Raw genomic sequence first — 17,028 nt, forward strand, 5'->3', positions numbered from 1 at the left:
GTGATTTTCGGCAACTGTTTGTGAATTGTCGCACCAGGTAGCTTTAACTTACCGTTGTTACGTTTTTTTTTACGTTTGGTTCTGACCATGGCGTTAAAAATGCAAGGAGAATAAATACATAGAAATAACGTTACAATATTCGATGAATTTAGGGCATAACATAAACCATAGAATACTAAAACATGGAATGGAAACTCCGCTGAAAGTGCGCCGTCACGCATGAGTAACACTTTACGCAAAATGAAAAATGCATTGGGTTAAATGCGATTTTGGCGTTTTTCGGCGGGGAAAAACTCTAAGTTAATGTAACCACAAGAATTTATTTAAATGTAATTTAAGTAGTTTCATCCTTAATCTTTTAAAATATGTGGATGATTTTAATTATGACGCGCTATAATGCACTTTTTGACCGTGTGTTACAAGTCACCTTACAGACTAAAAAATTGTTAATACGTCTTCGCGTCAACCTCAAAGATGACGTAAGACATGTAATTACGTCATACAAGTGATGACGTAATGTTTTAGATTTGCATATCTGCCTAAAAAGCAATCATGGGATTCAGAAACCTAATATATGAACAAAACAGTCTGACTCAGAGGTCACATTTTTGCAGTCATTATTGGATATGTATCAAAATGTTTCATAACTCCTCTTTTTGTAAAGACATATGTTGGAGAGATAGTGCAGTACTACATGAAGTAGTTTTTGGCCCAAAATGTGAGATTGTAGCCTTTGTAAACCAGATAACATGGGGCCAAATTTTGCTGTTTAATTTTAAAGATTGTATTTACTTGTTTAACCATACTTAAATCTGGCCGTTTTTCATCTTTTCTGCAAATAATATTAAATAATAAATAAATAGTGGTAACTATCTAAAAAATATTGACATAATCAAATAAATTCTTGTGTCATTTTTTATATTCCATTGGTTTTGAGCAATTCATGCCACATATGAGCCCGATGCTCTGTGAATATTAATGAACCTGCTTTTGTTGTACTAGTAATCTATTTTATACATTTTTCCCACACATCACTGAGTTTTCTATTTGATTTCATTGTAAATATATGGTTGTATATTGGCATTTTTGTCCGAAAGTTCGACGTTAAGTGTTGATTAGTCCAATATCCCTGAGAAGAAAACAAATCAAATTTGATGGAAATTATTTTTGTCAAACTATTGCACACATAACAGAAGTATATTTTTTTACCCTTATCATAACATTTGGTTGAATGCTCATGACACAGTTGAAAATATGTATGTTTTGTTAAACTAAACATAATTGCCTTTTGTTTCAGCCAAATTGGACCTTTATATATTAAAAATAACCTTTTTCACTAGTCATTTTTTTCTTCGCAGATTAGTTTTAAGTAAAACACAACAGAATTTGATTTAGATATGTATTAAAATGCTTCTGAGAGAAACATGTCATGTTGAAGAAAAAGATGAAAGTTTTCAGAATTTGCTCGTATGCAAACACGTAAAAACAAATTATCGTTGGTTTATATTGGAAGTATTCCCACTGCCCTTGAGTATTTGCAAGCAATCAACATATATTTTGTCAAGGCTTAACTTTTTCAAACCTATATTATGCACAAAAATGTTGTTTTGTGTTGGACTTTACTGGCAACATTTGCACTCAGCAGTATGAACATGGTGTTGGCGAGGTTTTTCCTGATTTTAATAATTTGGGTTATTATAATATCTTCCTCTCCATCTTCATCAAGATACAGAAATTGTAGAAAAAAGCAGCAATACTATCGTTTGTCATCTGTTTGTCAAATGCCCTGTTTTTGCAAAATAAATATTCCCAAACAACCGCATTACTGTGTGCAGAGATACTGTCCTAGAAAAAACATAATAAGCAAGTAGTTGATTTTACATAACAAGCATAGTGGTTGATAATATTACTCGATTTTGCCTTCCACTGCCTGCAAACAGCAAAAGCGCGCAATTATTTGTTGATATTTTGACCCAAAAGGCAGTAGACAGCAAATCGCCGTAAAAAATGATGCGACACGATTTATTCAAAATCGTCCACATATTTCAAAAGACGAGGGACCAAACTTCTTGTTTTTTTAAAAAAGTTTTAAATTTTGTTCTATTTAATGGGTTTTTAAGCCCCTTAAAAAACACCAAAATCGCATTTAACCCAATGCATTTTTCATTTCGCGTAAAGTGTTACTCATGCGTGACGGCGCACTTTCAGCGGAGTTTCCATTCCATGTTTTAGTATTCTATGCATAAACCAACAACTTTAAAAAGCCGCAAACAATAAAAACATGCCATTTTACAACGACAAAATCTCGTATTCCGTAGTTTCGTCTTACACGTGCGTAAAGCGATCAAACATGGAAGCTGTAAGCACATAATTATTGAAACAAATTTTACCACACCACAAAAAACCTCTTGCATGCATTATTTCCTCAAGCAATACTTAGTTCATTGGATTGCTATTTTTTTAATTTGTTTGCAAAAATAACATTTCCTCCGCACCATTGCTGCTTTGCAAAAACGGACTCCAGTTGCATTGTTCAAGTTTCTGTCGCAAACGAATTAGTACTCCCTGCGCCGTACGATTGTTTCGTTTGACGGGAAATAAACGCATTGGTTTACTCTTGGTATGAGACATTAGTGCCAAAATGCGTGATTACATGGGTTGAAAGTGTCATTGGCCCACAATTTGATGGAGGAAAGGATTAAATGTCAAACCTTATAAACGAACAAAAAGTATACGCAACAAAAAAATGTGGTGGCGTTGATGTAAGAAATGATTTTTTCATATTATTTCCAAATAAACTGGAAATACTTACATATTTTGTTCAGGAACATTTACATCCGGATCCTGATTTGCAGAGAGAACCTTATCGTTGTGCATGCGTATCATTCACTATAGCTTAGTGCAGAGCTATACTACAAATAATAGCTAGCCTATAACCACAGAATACTGCCTGCTGCATTACAAATGAAATTTTATTAACGCAGGAGGATCAGCTAAATTATATTCGCTGATCAGACACAAAACCCATATTGCATCAAAATATCCAAATGTCGTGAAGAACAATTTCAATCTTTCGAGAACCGGCGCGATGAAATTTGTCGATTTGCTTTGTCTATTAGAGCCAGAATGTTACAGAGAATATTGTTTAACTAACTTCAACAGCATGACGGGGGTCGCACGTTCCTGAAAAATAATTGGTGGACTGAAAAATATTTGGTACAGATCCTACACAGCTCTCAAAGACATGGTGGCATTTGGTTTCCACTGCATACACAGAAATATCGTTTTTTTTTGCGTACCAAAAATGTCATTCACGCTCATCAGTACCATGTTTGCCATCCGCACAACATATTTTCATATTCGCTGTAGTGCGGATAGTTCCACAGGTAGGGTGTATACAGGGCGACTTCCATCTCTGCGTGAATGCTTGCCTCCACATGTGACAATAAACGGTAATTGTAGTCAGTTTTGCAACGCGACAATCGCGCAGTACTTTACCTTAACCTAGTTGATAAACAATGGTAAATTTGTTATAATTTCGGCTGTTGTTTGTTGCTAAAATTATTCAAGTGCGAAAACAACAAGTGGTATATTTGTGACCACTAGGAGGCGATGGTGGAACAAAGAGGTATGTCTGTTCTTGTTCATTGGGTTGCTAAGCTACGCTAAACGCATTTCTCAAACTTCGTATTATTTAGAATTTCTGTACTGTTGACATTTTATCAGGAATCACAATCTTTTATTGTTCTTTTTGTAAAATAATCTGGCTAGCCTCTAACATTCTAGCTTATCCAGGAAAGAAAGTTTGTTTTAAACATCAAAAATTTCGAAAAATACATTTTTACTGCACCTGGGCACCACACAAAGTTTGTGCATCATGCTCCAAAGTTACATTCGCCTAACACGTCGAAAATAAAACCATTTGCACAAAAACCACAAGTCGCAGTGAATCCAAGGATTTTTTTCTAAAGAGAAAAAAAAATGTTGTAGTGTTGTGTGTGTATTTGCGACCTTGCTTAGCGCTATTTGCGTCAGGCTCTTAGCTGCGCCACCTCAGTAAGGGGTTTTCTATAAGCAGACAAATGTTAGGCTAGGTTCCACAATTCACCAATAATTACCGTCAACACGTATGCCAAAAAAAATCAACTAATGTTTTGGTGACAAGATTTACGTCAAACTAAGACTACATTTTTAATAAAAAATACAATATAGGGCAATAATATGATAACATAACCACAAAGGATATGCGTATTACTTGTGTACACAAAAATTAACAAAACATGCTTTGTAGCAGTTCGGCTTCAAAAACGTATGTTGAAAAAATGTTTCAGTTACAGTACCGGATCAAGTAGTCCATCGAGACGAAAATTCCATGTCCATATCCGAGTAGTATTTTGGGAAATATTCAAGTCCATAATCCACAACATTGTTCTCCATAAGTTGTAAAAACCTTAAAATATCCTCAGGAAATCCGAACAAGAAGACGATGAAATGTCCACCAAGTTGAAAAAAGAGAGATGTGTTAATTGTCGTCGTCAGCCAGAAATGCCACAATAAAGCGAACGAAGGGAAAAAAGGAATGTGTTGTTGAATTCCGTGCTTCAAAAGATCCAAACAAAGTAAGAACCAAACAGTAGCTCTGTCTTTAAGAAGATTGATAAGAATGGACGCTGTTTATCACCGTACGTTTCAAAACGATTTTGCAAAGAGTTTATCGGCTCAAGAGTTATCGCCGTCTTCAAGATAATAGTTGTTGCAAGAGGTATAATTATTGCCTCGGTTGTTGAATTCGTGAGATTTGTCTTCAATAGATAAGGAACGTAGGAACATAACTCACGGTTTTGTACATCTTTAATATGAACAAGATAGCCAATACAATGCTGGAAAACTTCATGCAAACGTTTCGAAGAACACAATCGAAACGTTTGCATGAAGTTTTCCAGCATTGTATTGGCTATCTTGTTCATATTAAAGATAAGGAACGATTTTGTACTCACGGTTTTTGATACCTCCAGTTGTTGAAATAACAAGATCACGTCGAAGTGGAACCAATGTTGCGTTTGATGCGTGTTCTTCTATTGACTCCTTAAATCCGACACCAATCAGGAAAACAATTTTTTATTAAGATGGCTGAAACGTACATTAGCAGTCCAAATGAAACCACAAGTAGAAATGGAATGGAATCGTGTGGAATCACCACACAAAGGGTGGATTCACCTTCACGTCCCCCACCAACCTTTTTCTTCTCTCTACAACACAAGCAAATGCAATTCATATATATAGTGGCACGGGTCAGGCATGTCACGGCGGACCGACAAGTTACAACAGTTTAAAGACAAGGTTATTGGTTTAGAGTCAGGGCGGTCGTGGTTTAAAGGCCTGTAATTATTATTGTACCACGTTTGGTTTGACCTTTGTACGTGGGAACCCGGTCACGAATATAAACAGTTCCAATATTACAATTTTCATATTAATAGACACTGTGTTCGCCACACTAGTCCCCGTTTGCTTTTTGCAAAACGACCAAAACTTCGACCAGTAAATTATTTTTACTAGAAATGCTTGTGAGTTTTTAATAACATTCGGTGTCCATTGCACAATCGATCACGTTTGTCAAAAACATGATTTTATCAGGGGTTTCCCCAGCTTTGTGCTTCGTAATCATTTTTAAAGCGTATGGTCAGCAACTTTCGAGAAGGTTAAATGAAATGTGTTTTTATGTATAATTGTGTAAGTGTTCAGGAATTCCATAAAATTTGCTATACCAAACTATAAAAAATGTCAAAATTTAACAGCAAATAACAAATCAAATTTGTCATTATGTACGGAAACAATTTTTCAACTTGCAACATATCTGTAGGTAACAACTATTTTTATTAAATTCATAGAGGTTATTGTTAAATATATATCAAGCATAAGTTAGGACGTTTGTTTATTTTCAGTGTTTCCAGCGTGAAATAAACTTTTCAGTGTTAGGATGTATGTTACATGTGGTGCTGTGCTTGTTGTCTTTTTCATATTTTTTGTAAAAACGATAAAAGGTTTGCTTGTAAGCAAAAGCAAAAATCCGTTTTCTGCAAAATTAAAACGATCATCCAAATATTTGGAAACAGACAAACAAATTAGAAATGCAGTCATCAAAAAGGGTTTGTATCAAACTGCATTTCTTGGCTGCGTTTGGAGGACTTTAAAAACATCTTTTTCTCGTTAAAGGTCTGCGAGCAGATCTTATTCCCAAAGATTTAGATGCAATTATCATTGGAAGTGGAATGGGAGGCCTTACATGTGCTGGTCTGTTGTCAAGATCTGGAAAAAAGGTTTTGGTGCTTGAGCAACATGGCCGAATAGGAGGATGTACTCACACATTTAAGGAGAAGGGATTTGAATTTGATATTGGTATTTCTTGCGAAGATGTTTTGATTAATAACAAGAATGAGATTTTAATTGAAAATTAAACTATATGCTTTCATCATAGGCATACATTATATTGGAAACATGGAGTATGGGAGCATTAATCGCTGTTTAGTTGATTTGTTGACAGATGAAAATTTGAAATGGATTCCACTGTGTGATGAGTTTGATAGTGTTGTCATAGATAAAGGTTGGTGTTTGTATGTTTGAAGTTTAATCTTTTAACGAACAGGGAAGTTTTATGCACTTTGGAACTCAGGTACACTTTAACATCATATTACACAGGTTTCTTTTGCCGTAACAAAAGTGGTTTATATGTGCTAGCTATTGGAATTTTTTTTAATTTTTTTTTTTTAACTTTATTAAATCTGTGGAAATTCTGTGTGTGTGTGTGTGTAATTTCGTAAAAAAATTAGTATTGTTGTCAAAAGTTATGATTCTGAAGGTACTTTGCGTTTATTCATTGAAACAATGTGCCGTTGTTAATAAAACCCTACCTAACATGCTGGTCCCAATGAACGTCCATTCTTCAAATTGGTGGGGGATGATACACAAATCTTCATTTTGGGGAATAATGCAAAGATTTAAAGACTTGACCTTAATGCTAAAATACTTTTATGGTGAACAGCAACCTTACTTCCCTTTGCTGTACAAAATTATGTTTTGTAGGTCACACAAATCGCAAATTTTCTGTGTGCAAAGGAGAGGCAAATCATACAAACCTTTTAAAAAAACAATTTCCTGATGATAAGGAGGCAATTGATCAATACTTTACCTTGTTAAAGGTGCTTTTTGCAATCCTAAATTTGCAATTTGATTTTGTGGTGTTATTTTCTGCATCCTTTATTGAATTTTATTTTAGAGCTGCCGAAGTGCTGCAACATTGTATTGCATGTTGAAGATTCTTCCTTTGCAATTGTGGAAACTTTTAGTTTTTCTGAAACTTCACAAACTCTTGTTTAAAAAGTAACTTTTATGTACTGTGTGTTTTTTAATTTTGAACTATTTTGTAAAGTAATTTACTCCTTATTTTTCTATGATTTTCAACAAAATATTAATTGGATTATGTGCGTACAATGTAAATTAAGGTGATGTTAATTTTAGGTATATTTTTCTCACAAACAACTCACTTATGGGCATATTGGATCAACTGACTGACAATAAGGAACTAAAATGTGTACTGGCATATTCCTTTGGTGATTATGGTCGGTACCAAATGTACTTTTTTTCATTTTTGGTTGTTATATAACTTTTACTATGTCTGTTGTTTGGTGAAAGAAAACTTACCTGTTTTAAATTGCTTTCTTTTTGCATATTTTAATTCTTTTTTTGAGGCTCACTTCCAAGCAAAGCTCCATTTTTGATGCATGGTATGCTAATTAATCATTTTATGAGAACTGGAGGTTATTATCCATATGGTGGTGCCAGTGAAATTGCTTTTCAAATGGTTCCTGGTATAGAAAGAGCTGGAGGGAAAGTTCTAGCTCGAGCTCGTGTTAGTGAAATAATATTTGAAGATGGAAAAGTTTGTGGTAATTTAAATAATTAAACCTGTCTCCGCAGTTATTCAGTCTATTGTTTTTGCCAAATAGGTGTTAGACTGTCCACAGACACTGTGTGTCCAGGAATGGAAATCAGGTCCCCAGTTGTCATATCCGATGCGGGTATTTTCAACACCTATCATTGTCTCTTGCCTAAAAATGTAAAAAGGCAATTTGGTAGGACAAATTTAACTATTTACATTTTTTATTATAAACCCAAGATGTGGTGAATATATACAATAATTACATCAATATTCATTTGGAATATATCTGTTGTAGGAGTTTTGGACAAACCACAATGGATTGAAAAAGGTTGGGCTTGTCTCCAAGTTATGGTTGGCTTAAAAGGGACCAGTGAAGAGTTGGGTTTGGGTGCAAAGAACTTCTGGATTTACAGTGATGAAGATGTGGAGAGGTGATTCCACATCCTTTTCGACGTTTTAATGAAAATGCATTTGGTTTTCCAATGTAAAAAGTAGCAACTAAATTTGTCATTGTCCCACTTTAAACAAAATATCTTGAAACTGACAAAAACTTTTCTTTCTTTGCTCAACAGTGAAATAGAGAAATATCTGAGTATGACAAAGGAGGAAGCTGCCAATGCAAAAATTCCCCTTTTATTTGTTTCGTTTCCTTCAGCTAAAGATCCATCATGGAATGATCGCTATCCTGGTAAGTTTTTCAAAGTAATTATCTCTGGTGATTATATCTTCCATATAACATGATTTTTTTTCTGGTATTGTCTGTTAATGTGGTTTACTTTTTTTTAATATTCAGGCAAATCTACATGTGTTGTGGTTACTTTTTCCAACATGTCATGGTTTGAAGAGTGGAAGGAAAATGATGTGAAACGCAGAGGAGTAGTTTATGAAAATTTAAAAAGTACTTTCGTTAATCAGGCTTGGAAACAGGTTTTAAACTGCTTTCCGCAGTTGGAAGATAAGGTATAAAATATGAAACCTGTGCTAATATATTTATTAAGCTGTCAATGCAGAGTTAATGAGTAATAGTCAAACGCTTTATTTACTGCAATTGTGATTAGTCAGTATGGTGCAATATTTGAACACAAACATTAACAATGTGATGCAGGTTGAAGTGATAAGTGGAGGTTCTCCATTAAGTCACATGCATTACATCAATTCAAGGCATGGGGAGATTTATGGAATTGATCATAATAAAGAAAGGTTTTTCATTGAAAATGCCATGAACTCTCGACCAAATACATCCATACCTGGCTTGTATTTTTGTGGTAAGCAAATTTGTTTCTTACAGCTACAAAAAAAATTAGACGTACTATTTGCAGGGCAAGATGTCTTCACAGCAGGAATGATAGGGAGTGCTGTGGGTGGTGTCCTGGCTGCTTCCGAAGTACTTAACCGCTATCTTTTCCTTGATCTAATAAACCATGTAAAGGAGACAAGACGACACGTAAAATAACTTTTTTTTTCTCTGTTTATAACGGGTTACGCCATCGTTTCACTTTTTGCGTTGTATCGCAGTAATTACCATGTCCGATACAATCAAGGTACGAGTACTCGACTTGTTTCAAGTAAATGTTACCATGAAGCAAATTAGATTTGTTAGTTTTTTTTTGTTAATCTGCGGTTTTCCAACTAATCGTTACTTACCACAGTAATAAAAACTTTGTCGAGCTGCATTACACCTCGATTGTAACGTATTTCGTTCCGCAACGTGCTAGATGTGTAAAGTAAAAATTTTGTTACAAAACGAGAATATTTTACATTTGGCAAATTTTAACGTTGGAGAGTTCGACTTGAACTAGACCACTGTTGAACAAAGGTAATTCCTTGCGCGGCTTTGGTCTATATGCAATCACGCACTTTGAATAGACGCATGTTTATGCTATGCACATACTAATTTATTGCGATCACCGAGACATATATATTAAGAGTTACTGCATCCTTAGTTTGTGTTGTAGCAAATAAATTTCAATGATTCGATTGTGTGGTTATTGAACTACAGATTTGACCCGGTTAACTTCCTCTTTTAGAATAAAGAGTCCGTCACTACCAACAAACAATGAATTTCTTAATGCTGCGATTTTTTAAACACTCACGTAAAATTCAGTAGACGTGAGGTCAGGGAGTGAACGACTGGTTGGTTTTTGTCATGATTCATTACGGGGAAGAATTAGCGCGTGATAGCTTCGTTTGTGACGAGCAGGAAATGACGTTGTATTGATACAACAGACTGCGAGAGGATACTGATTCGTAAACTCGCCAGGCTTGTGCTAGTCACCGCGACCTATTGTCTTCAGAATATCGATAATGTGTTGTATTTTTTAGGATAAAGTTACTTTGTGATAGGAGGTTGGCGTATTTGTTTTATCAGGCAGAATTATATTTTATATATAAACCAAGTTGTTACTGGGAAAGTGGATGATGGACATTTGTGAGAGAAGAAAAATAGTTTTTTTGCTTTTGATCTATTTCATGATGGGCCACTCTGCTGGGCAAGGTAATATCGAAATTCTAACAAAAATCGCGTGCATGTACGGTAGTTCCTGAACAAAACAGCGCTTGTAACACGTGGTTTGTTCGTGTTTTAACGTAGGTGTTACGCAGAGATTTGTTCGTGGGAACATTAATTAAAAATCAGATAAACGAGTCAATAGTCGCATTTTGTTCCAAAATGTACTAAACTGATCGCATTATATCAAACTTATGGTGTTACTATATTAGCTGGAAGCACGTAACTGAACGTTTTCTCCTTTTTTGGAATTTATGACCAAATTAAGAAATTAAGAAAGTCAGTTGGGTCATTACCGCTTCCGCCGAGTGTCGTCAAAATGTTAATTAATGTTTTTTGTTTAAAACACGAATTCACGTGTTATCCAGGCAATCCTTGCTCAAACATTAACAGCTGCGGGGAGTGTATACAGGCTCATCCATCCTGTACCTGGTGCGTCGCTAACAACACACAACAAAGATGCAAAATAGAAGAGTAAGATTGTATTACTAATGTGATCAAAATTAAGGAACAACAAAAATTATTGCCCTTTTGTTCCAATGAGTCTTAATTTTATTTGTTGCCAGAGAAAACCAACAAAAATGCCCAAATGTTTCTATTGTCAACCCAACATCTTATTCAAACAACACAGTAGACGAACCATTCACAAAGATCGATCAGGAAGTATTTTACAATTCAACAAATGTGACTGTGTTGCAGCTGAGACCACAACTGATCGATCTTTATCTAAGACCTGGTAAGTGTAATACGGTAAAGCAGTCAATAGGTCTATCATCCATAACTTATTGTTTTCCTGCAAAAAATCGTTTATATATACTCTGCCACATCATCTACGGTTCTAATTTAGACAGGTCAAGTGTTTGTATTGGTTTTGGGAGATTCATTTGAGTTTATTTCCACAATCATGTGTAAATCGCAAAATGTTTTCGAATGGGGCCTATATAATTTTGTCCCAAAGCGTGTATTTAAATATGAAATTTGAATCGATCATGACAGATTTTGGAAAGGATCCGTTGAAAACAGTTTTTAACATTATTAATAATATTAAAAATATCATATTTTTGCTGAAGATCAAAAGCGAACAGTGAACATCACGTTTAAAAAAGTCGTCGACTATCCACTGGATCTGTATTATGTGATGGATCTCTCCAACTCAATGAAAGATGATTTGGTTATACTCAAGGTTTGCTTAGTCGTAACCTGACTAATTTATTGTGCACTCAGACTCGCAGCACATTACTTATATTATTCATATTAACATATTACTGATCTTCCAAAATTAGCAGACTATAACTTAATGAAAGTGTTGGTTGCAAATCTGACGACGAGTGATTTTGTTCCTTTTTATTGCCATTTTTTAGAACCTTGGAAGCAGATTAGTTCAAGATATCAAAGCACAGGTCACAAAAAATATTCAATTGGGCTTTGGAAGTTTTGTCGACAAAGTCATGATGCCTTATGCGAGTACTGTTCCCGAACAGTGAGTTATTTTTTTTCATTTGTGTTTTGCTACTCCCCAAAATATGAAATTATGTTAACAAAGCAAAAACAAAATGTTTATTGGTTGCAATGTAGCACTTGTATCACAAGTGACCGCCTCACACACAAGGCTTTTTGAAACTAACTTTAAACTATACGTGTTTCTGTCCTGAAGCAATATTTGCATTCGAAATAGTAGGCTATGCCTCAATGAAATGTTAGGACGGTTTAACCTAAGAGGACTCTAATTGTTTTTTTGTACAGGAAAGTTAGGCAGTTGAATCTTTGAAAACATTTGTAGGAACAGTTCAAAATAATTGCTTTAATTATGTGATGGGTATGTGATGTCAAACAAACCTTCGGGGCGAAGCAAGTCCACTCAAAAAACAATAAATATTTTCCTGCATTAAGCTGGTCTAGAGGTTGTAAATAAAATCAAAACTCCGCCATTAAACCTTTCTTTAATCGACATTGCTAGATTGAAAAACCCATGCTATACACCCGACGACAAAAACGCTTCATGCGCTCCTGTATTTGGATTTCGTCATCAACTTTCAATTACTTCTGAAGAGGCGAGTTTTATTGAAGCCGTTCAATCAACAAACATATCTGGAAATATTGATTCACCAGAGGGCGGATTCGACGCCCTTATGCAAATTGCTGTTTGTCAGGTTCGTTATCAAATGGCGATAGGCGTCTTTGTCATTTAAATATATGAAACATACCATTGCGCAGGATATAATTAATTGGCGGAAAGAAGCTCTGCATGTGATTTTGTTTACTACCGATGCATCACCACACATTGCTATGGATGGAAAACTGGCTGCGATTCTGGAAGCAAACGACATGCAATGTCATTTAGAAAAAGTAAAGGACTGCTTCTTGGTGACTAACATTAAAAAAAAAACTTGTGTTTTCTGCAGGGAGTTCATGAACATCTAGATGATGCAATTGTGTATTCGAAAAGTAAGTTTATGGACTATCCATCGATTGGTCAATTGAAGGAAGTATCTGACATTTACAAAATTCAAACAATTTTTGCTGTGACTGAAAACGTACATAGTTTGTACAAGGCAAGTGATTTTAAAGGCTGCTGTATTGGAGTTACCGAATAACGGTTTTGTTTTAGGATTTGCCAAAGCTTATGGATAATTCGTTTGTAGGAATTTTGGAGAGTGATTCTAGCAATGTTGTCCGAGTAATTTCCAAATCTTACGACGTATGCTTGAACTTTGTGTGATACGTTTTAGTCAGATGGCAAAGCAATACTTCTTTACAGGAACTAAAAAGCAAAATTCAATTGTCAGTGCCGAGTCACCCCGACAATATTGGTATGGCATATCGCGTTTTATGCCCTGGAAATACCACATGGAAAGAAAATATCCTTGAGTGTAACAACATATCAATTAACGACGAGGTTAGCTTGTTTTTATTGAAAGTGTATTATTTAAAATTATGGTTCTATGTAGGTGGTGTTTCAATTCGATTTCACGGCAAAAACATGTCCACCCGATATTTCCAAAACAGACATGATTACTGTTACGTCAAATTCCTTAAAGGATGAAGTAAAAATTAATATTCGTGAGTTTAAATCAAAAATTCATGTTATCAAATCATTCATAACATTTTTGAGATTATTTGTATTTGTAGATTACATTTGTGACTGTGATTGTGCAAAAAATCCCGTTGTGAATAGTTCAGTGTGCAAAGGATACGGCAATTTGCAGGTAATTTTAGGGTTTATCTTAATTTTTATCCGGGGGTTTATAAGAACACTGTTTAGTGTGGAGTTTGTGCTTGTCATCCTGGAAGATTAGGAAGACAATGTCAGTGTTCCCCCTCAACCTCTGAAATTCCCCTAGAAGCAAATTGCACGGAACCATCAAAACCCACAACTGAACCATTATGCAAGTATGCTCCGTAAATGCATTAAAGACCGGAAGAATATATAATTGTCAACGATAAAAATATGTTAAATAAAAGTTTCTACATGTTTTTGTGAGCCAGCATGTTTGATTTATGCTGGCAGTCAAAACGCTGTGACTGCTCTGTTGATCATCTTTCATGTTTTGCAGTTCAAATGGATTTTGTGAATGTGGCGACTGTCTGTGTAATGAGGGATATTTCGGAGATTTTTGTCAGTGCAAAAGCACTGGTTGTTCGTTGGATAGCAATGGGCAATTATGTGGAGGTGCGTTTTTAGTGTTGGTTCTATTGTCTCATTTTCTAAATAAATTTAAATGTTCTGTACCGATAAAAAAAACAATATTTTGATCAAATAAATAACACATTTAATAATTCCTAGAAAAAGAAACAATCTTGTAATCGCCCTGTAGTCCATTCTGGACGTACAGTAAAATTACAAAAACGCTGTCCTTGGCGCTTTTTATGCTCTTTTATTGTCTAAAAGCAATTTAACTATTAGTTGAGTACAAAATTAACTTGATTGAGTACAAATTGATTTACTTTGTAAGTCATGCAGAAGAAAAACACATATATGCCTAAAAAAGACACATATGTACTTAAAATTATAATCAAGATTTTTGAACCACAGGCATCGATAAAGGCGAATGTATTAACTGCTATGACAAACCCAAGTGTCAGTGCAAAATTTCTGATGGATGGACCGTAAATTTGAACACTGGTGTATGCAGTTGCAATAACAAAACATGCAAAGCAACTGCTGAATCTCTGCAATGTTCTGGCAACGGAATATGCAATTGCGATAAGTGTAATTGTGACAAGGTATGTTTGTATTTTTTAAAAATTAGTCTGTTTTACTTATATATCTTCTCCCAAAGTATTTTGATGGCTTATATTGCCAAGACTGCATTCACCCAAACTGCAAGGATATTGATGTGACATGCACAGGACAAGAGGTAAAAGATTGCGCGGATTGTGCGTACGCAGCTGGACGAAATAACCAGGTGATTTACACACGGGTATTTACCAACGTCTGAGTTTATATTAACAGTTATTCTTTTAGCCCATATCTTTTCAATGTGAAACATGTACGAACAGCAAATTTAAAGTGAAACCTGAAGATGTATTGCCGAATTGCAAATTCGGATGCACTGACGATAAATGCGAAGCATGTCTGACCGAAAGGTGGAATATAAATACTATAATGTGATTTAATTGTTTTCACATAATTATGTTACGTTTTAGCGATATACCAGAAGCTCTAACGTGCCAAATTTTGGACGCGTCTGGATGCAAAGTTCAATACCGAACTCTGTGGATAGATGATCTCACGTCCTACACACTTTTTGTAAAAAAATATAACTATGAAGAAGGTTTGCTATTTAAAACATTTTTAAATCAAATTTTTATGCTTGCACTCTGGGAGACCAAACCAGCATATGATTGGATAAGAGTTAGGTTTTGCATTATTACATTGAATTTTATGTTTCTTTAGATTGCCCGAAACAAATTAATCCCTTGTTAATCGTTTTGCCTGTGGTTGGTGGGATTGTCTTGATCGGACTTATTGCCCTTATTATTTGGAAGATTTATCAAACTCTACGCGATAAACAGGAGTACCAAAGTTTTATGGAAGAAACAAAACAAAAGAAATGGACGCAAGTAATACTAAGTTTTGTTCACACAGTTACTGTAATATCATTTAAGTTGCTTAAATCATGTCTTTTTTTAAGGGCGTCAATCCTATTTTCTCGAAGGCTTCAGTGCGTATTGAAAACCCAGCCTACATGGGTGGAAAATACTGAAAACCAAAGTTCAAAATCCTTTTTTTGTAAATGGGCAGTAGTTTGTAAAATGCAGCTGCGAAAACTGCCGATATAGGATACTTCCAAGAGTTTTTGTTGCATTTCACACCAGACAATTAGCTTGTCGACTGATGATTTTTGTAAATGTTATAGTGATTTGTTTTGTACATAAACGGATTACGATGATCTCATCACCAAATACGATGATCAATTTTTCTTTTTATCGTCTTAATTTACAACAAAATACGTTTAGGTGTGAAACTAAATGTTTGGGCAAAAATACGTTACGTTTCGTACATAGTTCACCGTAGCACTGTTTAGTTCCGAACAACTGCTATGCTTTATACCAAATCTTGCTCTTGCGGTTGCGTAGATCCGATTATTCATTCCTGTCATTTTTTGTTTTGTAAAAAATAAATTGCACACTTTTGACTGTTTCATTGTTAAAATGCAACATGAATAGGTTCTCAACAATTCTAAAGGGTAGATTCTTATGGCGAGTTACTAAACGAGCATTCAAACTTTGAAATCCCTAATCCAGTTGACCTGTTTGTCAGCAAACAACATACACGTTTTTTAATTACTATTCCAGTTCAAAACTTATATCGTCATCTGTATGGTGATTAACCTGATCGGATTACGGATCAAAATCGCACATAAAAGTTTATTTAACTTTGGTCGGATAACATACAATGACAGGCAAACGTAAACCGGACGTTTGCTACTAATTGTTTTTGCTCATCCGTTTTGCGTTTGTGACTTGCATGGGGACAGTGGCGGAGATCAGTGTAAATTATTGGGGGAGGACAATCACGAAGCAAGATTTTTTGCTGTGTCTGATTGTCAACAAAACTACAACAAACATACATTAGTCCTGTGGTAATAAATACGGAATATATATATATATATGACCTCTTCGCCTTCAAAAATATAATTTGACCAAACTTTTCTTTTCTGTAACAAAACAAAAACAAACATGTAAATATGATAACACACCTGCTAAAACTAAGCACACAAACCTTTGCAATATTCGCCTATCTGACAACTGTGAGGTCAAACAGTACGAAAAAAATTGCAACTGCAAAACGCATACACGAACCCTTACAGAAGTACAAACGATGAGCTATGGACACGTTTCTTGCAATGTTTTAAATAATTCATAGATTCGACCTAAGTGACTTTTGAAATTCGAGGGAGTTCAAACGCCAAACATCAAATATTATGAATTTTTGGGGAGGACAATCATATTATGTCCCCACCAACCAAATTATTGGGGCGACAAGGCCGCTGCGCATGAGTTTTCGGGAATTGAAACGAATCGGTTATTCTAAATGGGTCTGACGTCACAATGCTCCAGGTAAAGATTGGCTGCAATTTAC

At 35.0% G+C, this 17,028-nt stretch overlaps 2 protein-coding genes across 2 annotated transcripts; both read left to right on the plus strand.

Moving 5' to 3' along the window:
* Positions 1–5,946: 5,946 nt before the first annotated feature.
* Positions 5,947–9,886, plus strand: LOC145899522 (all-trans-retinol 13,14-reductase-like). The gene is made up of 13 exons (XM_082988364.1): positions 5,947–6,146; positions 6,214–6,396; positions 6,476–6,601; positions 7,081–7,196; positions 7,274–7,377; positions 7,516–7,616; positions 7,746–7,943; positions 8,004–8,129; positions 8,232–8,367; positions 8,509–8,624; positions 8,730–8,896; positions 9,042–9,201; positions 9,256–9,886. The coding sequence occupies exons 1-13, from the start codon at positions 5,978–5,980 to the stop codon at positions 9,387–9,389; spliced, it is 1,836 nt and encodes a 611-aa protein (XP_082844490.1). The 5' UTR covers positions 5,947–5,977; the 3' UTR covers positions 9,390–9,886.
* Positions 9,887–10,262: 376 nt separating this feature from the next.
* Positions 10,263–16,084, plus strand: LOC145899521 (integrin beta-1-B-like). The gene is made up of 20 exons (XM_082988362.1): positions 10,263–10,430; positions 10,811–10,916; positions 11,009–11,178; positions 11,513–11,625; positions 11,804–11,922; positions 12,400–12,592; positions 12,657–12,788; positions 12,845–12,994; positions 13,051–13,140; positions 13,201–13,338; positions 13,391–13,502; positions 13,572–13,648; positions 13,705–13,832; positions 13,997–14,112; positions 14,476–14,666; positions 14,723–14,848; positions 14,908–15,029; positions 15,090–15,217; positions 15,340–15,506; positions 15,578–16,084. The coding sequence occupies exons 1-20, from the start codon at positions 10,352–10,354 to the stop codon at positions 15,647–15,649; spliced, it is 2,529 nt and encodes an 842-aa protein (XP_082844488.1). The 5' UTR covers positions 10,263–10,351; the 3' UTR covers positions 15,650–16,084.
* The last annotated feature ends 944 nt before the right edge of the window (positions 16,085–17,028 follow it).

The sequence above is a fragment of the Ascidia mentula genome, chromosome 4 (assembly GCF_947561715.1).
Source record: "Ascidia mentula chromosome 4, kaAscMent1.1, whole genome shotgun sequence".
In the NCBI taxonomy this organism is placed as follows: domain Eukaryota; kingdom Metazoa; phylum Chordata; class Ascidiacea; order Phlebobranchia; family Ascidiidae; genus Ascidia; species Ascidia mentula.